Source organism: Garra rufa, chromosome 6 (genome assembly GCF_049309525.1).
Source record: "Garra rufa chromosome 6, GarRuf1.0, whole genome shotgun sequence".
NCBI lineage: Eukaryota > Metazoa > Chordata > Actinopteri > Cypriniformes > Cyprinidae > Garra > Garra rufa.
In genome coordinates, this window is record NC_133366.1 from 40,710,980 (window position 1) to 40,716,979 (window position 6,000).

Below are 6,000 nucleotides of genomic sequence, written 5' to 3' on the forward strand. Positions count from 1 at the left end.
AACAAGCAAAGAACATTTACAATATCAAAGGACATAGCCTAGTCTAGTGCGAGGTGCACTTTAATATAAATAAATCTCTTCCTCATGCGGCACGTTAAGGCGACGTGGCCACTCTATGCGTGTGTTTATATCACGACAAGTTTCTGAAGCATCCTAGAACCGACTATCTGCACTGCATCGCTAAAGTTAGGCGCCTTTTTGACGGATAATATTAATAATCGTCTTGCTATCGTCAAACCCTGGTGAAAAAAACAGCATATGCTGCTTAGGTATGTTTTGGTGCTGGGATGCTGGTTTTAGCTGGTTTATGCTGGTCCTTTGCTGGTTCATGCTGGTTCTTTGGCTGGTTAATGCTGGTCCTTGACCAGCAACATGACCAGCATAAATCAGCAAAGGACCAGCATGTTTTTTTCAGCAGGGAAGGCATCAGCAACTTAACCCTAACTTGGTGGTTCTTCAAGATCTTGACTGTAGCCTATTTCTAGAGGTTTTTTTTCTTCAGTATAGTTAATTTAGAGTTAGTTTCATTTCTACAAATGGTGCAAACTCTGCTAGATTATAGATCAAAGATTCCCATTCCCCTGCCATTCTGTGATCGGCAGTGATCGGCAATCGGCAGATCATGATCTTGGTGATCGGTAATCGGTGATCGGCCCCAAAAATGCTGATCGGAGCATCTCTAAAAAACGCACATTCATTCATAAACAAAACAGCGCTGTGTTTGAAAGGAGATGCGCAGCAGCTCAGTTGTGACTTGTTTCACACTATTTTTGAGGATGAAATAGAGCAAAATCAGGCAATAGTGTTATAATCAGACAATGTAAGTCACTTAATATTAACTACTTATTTATTTAACTTGTATTAACTCAGTATTTAAAAACTCCCTTAAATATCATTAAAAGCTGTCACTCATCTTAGTTCATCGCAATCTCACAAAGTTCCATTATAATCAACAAAGCTTTGTACACAGCACAATGAATCTTATTTACACTCTCTCTACACTGTTTATGAAAGGATTCATCAGATATGTCTGATACATTACTCAACATTGCAAAAACATGTAGAAACCATAGAAGCTCCCCTCAGTGGAAACACAAATATGCTGATTGGGTCAGTCCTATAGAATTTTTCAGTCGTATGCAGATCCCTGCATATTCACTTTATATTTCCTGTAAGAGCAGGTGCAGCCAATTTTACTGGTTGTCCACTTTATGAATATATTTTTGGGTATAATACATCACAGTTAACTTTATTTTGCTATCCTCACTTTCATTAATGAACTATACTGTCCTGCACCAAATAGTAAAAAAAATTATGTAACATAATATTATATACACACACACACACACACACACACTAGAGGCAGGCCAATATTATCGGCCGATATTAGACATTTCCAAACTATCGGCATTTATAATGGCCGATAAATGAATATTTCAAAAGTAAAATAAAAACAGACGAAACACCCTTCAACCATGTCATGAGTGTTGGTGTTGTATAGTTTGTCCACCAGAGGGCACTCTACACTCGTGTATGACGCGCCACACACCCTGCAACCTGCTGATCCAGCCAGAGTTGGGCAGAGAGAACCAGTTATCCACGAGTGAGATCATCGGTGAAGTGTGTTCATGGTGAGTTGGTCACGAGACATACATTGCTTGAATAACAATTAAAAGAACATCCCCATCAGTTCTCTTAACTCAAATAAGCATGACAAAATTCGTGACTATCATGTCCAATTTTGCTGCTGTTAAATAAGCCAAGAGTGAATCGGAATTAGCTAGTAATTACGTTACGCTGTTACAGTGTAGTTGACTGACTGTCCTTTTAACTTTTGACAATGAGACTGAAGTATTTCTTTAACAGCGTGACAGTTATAGCAATGAGACGTATCATCTCTCCTTGGCCTGTTATATTGAAAATGTATGTTTTACAATTTGCAGGATGACGTTATCCATTGCTAAATTATGGCTCATCATAGACTAGCTAATCACAAAGCTAGCTAATGCCACTATCAGTGGAGGACCGCTAACGTTAACATTAATGAGCTTGGAAACTACGTATTATAATCACATCATGTAGCACTTCTAAAACCACAGAATCGGCTGTTCTCCAAGCACTGAACCCCAAAATAGACAGTCATGGACAACAAACTCTAAATGTCTTTTTTTTCCTTGTGAGGCTTTTGGTAGCTTTATCCTCAAATTAACTATATAATACCAAGTTCACTTATTTCATTGAACACATTATCAGACCTGCAGCAGATAATTAGCCAATAAGCATTTAAAAATGAGACAGACTAATTGACTGAAGGACAAAAAGAAAGTAAAAGGGCAGCGTCTAAAATGCAGAACCTGTTGAGCTGCATACGCTTCAAATATCATCATTTAGCAGTTCCAAGGAAATGAGTCAGCTTCAAATTTCGTTCTGCAGTACATTAAATACAGTACATATAATCAGTCAATTCTATAAGACACCACACAATGGCCTTCAATGACAAATGTGAAAAACTGGTAAAACAAGCTAAATATATATAATTATAAAACAAATCTCTCATCTGTTCATAGAAAGCAGCAATCCAAGTAGCTACTCTTACAAACCACAAGCTCTAGATTCCACCTTGCATGCCTGTTGCATCCTGATCAATGTTCAGTTCAGGCATCACAAGGATAGAAGGGGCCTTTGTGAGTACTCACAGTAGCACTGGAGGCTTCAGAGTGCGGCTCCAGGTTCAAAGACGTGCTCTCGGCTACTGAGCCTGAACCCACTGCAGAGTCCACCGTGGCACCTTCATCATCATCCTCATCCTCATTTTCCCTCGCCTGTAAAGCGTAGGGAGGAGGGGCAGGGCTCAGAACAGACCCAATTTAGAAGTTGCAGACACTTGCTAATACTGCTACATTTAGGTACTTATACAGAGTAGGCCTGCACGATTAATCGTTTTTAAACCGAAATTGCGATTTTAAAGGGTGCGATTTTTAAATTGCAAGAGCCGCGATTATTTCGATTGATTATCAAATGTGGTAACAAGAATATAAGTCGTTTTTGCAAGGTCGCTTCATGTGCATATTACGTCTTCATGCTTATGTTACGTTTGATGCAGAGTTTAACCAATAGGGGGCATTTTAACATTGCATGTAGAGACATGCACTGGACGTATTTTCAGTCCCACTCCCACAGAAACATGTATGTTATCTCGTTCCTTTCCTGTCCGCGACATTCATGTTTTGTCCCACTCCTGCCCGCAAAAGCCCACATAAAAGTCACCTATATAGATTTTTTTCAGTACATCAACTGAATTTACATGAAACAGTTCTGTAACATCTCCTAAGTTTCACAAGGCTCCAGCATAAACGTTCCCGATAAAGTATTTGTTATATAGGCTAAGCATCAACATTCACAAACCACCACTATTCTTAACAGAAAAGCAAGCATGAGCTACTGCGTGCATCCATGGCAGAATGCAAGCAGACAAAGCTCCTTTAAAGCTGACATCTCAGTTCATACGCGATCTCATAAAGCTCTAACGCAATGAATATTATGCACAATGAATCTTTCACAATGTCCACACTTTTAATTCGTGATCATGCAACATTCAGCACTGTGCAAGAATTTTTGAGCAGTGAGTGGATTCTGACTTAAACACCTCTGATGACTACCTATCCTTGTGCTTACTAATCATAGCTGTAAGTTGTATACTAGTTGTTCTTGCTGCTTTTGTGCAATAGATTAATAACAATGTTTTGTTTTTTAGATATTTTATGTTTAGATATTTCTATTTTGCGGGAGTCCCGCGAATCATTTTATTTTCCCGCATCCCACACTCGCCCATCAAGTTTTGTCCCACGCCGCATTCGTTTGCACTCCCGTAGGCATTCTCTGTACTCCCGTAGGAGTGCAGGTCTCTACTGCATGTACTGAGCAAATAACGTTAACGCCATTTGGAAAAGATGAGCGGGAGCAGTGGCTCAACTTCCCAACTAAGTGTCTCTTAATGTAGGTTATCATCAGTGTTTTACTGATATAAAAATTGTTTACAGTGTGTTTGGATTCCTAAAAGTTTAAGATTTTATATATAATTGTTAATTTAATTTTATTTAAGATACTGTAGTTATTTTCTTAATTTGTCATGACAAATGACAACTTTATTTAAAAAATGGCAACAATGTTTAAGAGGTTTTAAATAAACAGTAGCACAGTGTAGCATACTTTGTGACTATGCTTGGTCTTTCTTTGGTGATGTTAAAACCACCATATCACACCCGTAGCTCTTTTATGAAATAGTAGTAAATCGCATTTTAAATCGCAATTTTGATCAGAAAAATCGCAATTAAATTTTTTCTCCAAATCGTGCAGCCCTAATACAGAGAAGTACAAACCGAATAAAGGCAACAGCTCAATAAAAAGAACCTGGAAAATACATATTTTTCACTGAGTTTAAACCCAAAAACATGCACAGCTACAGCAAGCGAGGTCACACTGAAGAGAAAAAACAAGCTGAGGGGAAGGAAGACGACATGTTGCCCTAGATTTGGGCTCTGCATTTATTAAGCCTTTGCCACTAAGAACAAAGCCTAATGTTGCATATCTGGTATGATTCAGCTTATTGACAGACTGCTGATAAATTTTGTCCAATCTAACAATCTGATCTAGAATTAATTACAATTAATCTCATTTTTTTGTAGTTGATGTGTTTATGCATTATTTAGGATGCATATATGTGACCCTGGACCACAAAACCAGTCTTAAGTAGCACGGGAATATTTGTAGCAATATCCAGATGTTCCATCAAGATAATTTGTAAATTTCCTACCACAAATTTATCAAAACTTAATTTTTTAATTAGTAATATGCATTGCTAAGAACTTCATTTGGACAACTTTAAATGTGATTATCTCAGTATTTTTACTTTTTTTGTCAGATTCCAAATTTTTAAATAGTTGTATCTCAGCCTAACACACCATACACTAATAGGAAGCTTATTTATTTAGCTTCCAGATGATGCATGAACCTCAAATAAAAAAAGGCCCTTGAATGGTTTCATGGTCCAGAGTCACATATTGGTTCCTTTAAATGTATGTATGTGACATTAGGCAAATTTCAGCAACAATGCACTCGTTTGACTCGGTTGTACTTGTTTGACTTTCCCTGTTCTCTTCCTCACAACAATCACTCCAACATCCTCTTCTCGCAAGACATCTCAAATGACAGAAACCAATATCAAACTACATGTTTGTTTTTTATTTCTGTCATTTTCATCTGCTAAATTCATCTGCATATTTCTCAAACTACATTAAAAAGCCTAGGAAATGCAAACACAACTATTTTAACCTGCAATTTTCTCCACACTCTATGGTCGTCATCTTGTTTTTGCAGCGAATATTCTGTTGCAGAGCTGATGGCCTTCTTATTTATGTGTATTAATTTGTTTCATTCATGATTGACATTATTATACTTATGAGTTTCAATGACTACAAATAAAATGCCTCTACCTAACAGATTAGTTTAATTTAAATGGAGGTCTTAACAGGGCTCGAAATTGAGACCGTTTTGGTCGCATATGCTCCCAAAATTTAATCTGCGCGACCTCAAATTATATTTGGGAGCATTTGTGCGAGTGCGAGAAATTGTTGTTTCATTTCTTTACAAAACTTTCGCTAGCCTAACTGCACAGACTGCTGTGAGCTGATGCAGTGACAGGTTCGCCGTTATCTCCAGCAACATTACATAACCATTTAAACTTAATCTTTATATTATTATATATTAGGGCTGCACGATTTGGAGAAAAAATCTAATTGCGATTTTTCTGATCAAAATTGCGATTTGCGATTTAAAATGCGATTTACTACTATTTCATAAAAGAGCTACAGGTTTGATATGGTGGTTTTAACAGCACCAAAGAAAGACCAAGCATAATCAGAAAGTATGCTACACTGTTCTACTGTTTATTTAAAACCTCTTAAACATTGTTGCCTTTTTTAAAATAAAGTTGTCAGTTAT

General features: G+C 37.3%; 1 protein-coding gene across 4 annotated transcripts in view; it reads right to left on the reverse strand.

The window, feature by feature from the left end:
* The window catches only part of pcm1 (pericentriolar material 1), a 48,101-nt gene that overhangs the window by 31,218 nt on the left and 10,883 nt on the right, over positions 1 to 6,000 (reverse strand). For 3 of the 4 annotated variants that reach the window (XM_073841467.1, XM_073841469.1, XM_073841466.1), the window contains exon 6: positions 2,697 to 2,822. The exons of the other annotated variant lie outside the window; for it this stretch is intronic. In XM_073841467.1, the coding sequence (XP_073697568.1) occupies positions 2,697 to 2,822 (126 nt within the window). The remainder of the gene's footprint in view (positions 1 to 2,696; positions 2,823 to 6,000) is intronic. 4 annotated transcript variants of the gene reach the window in all.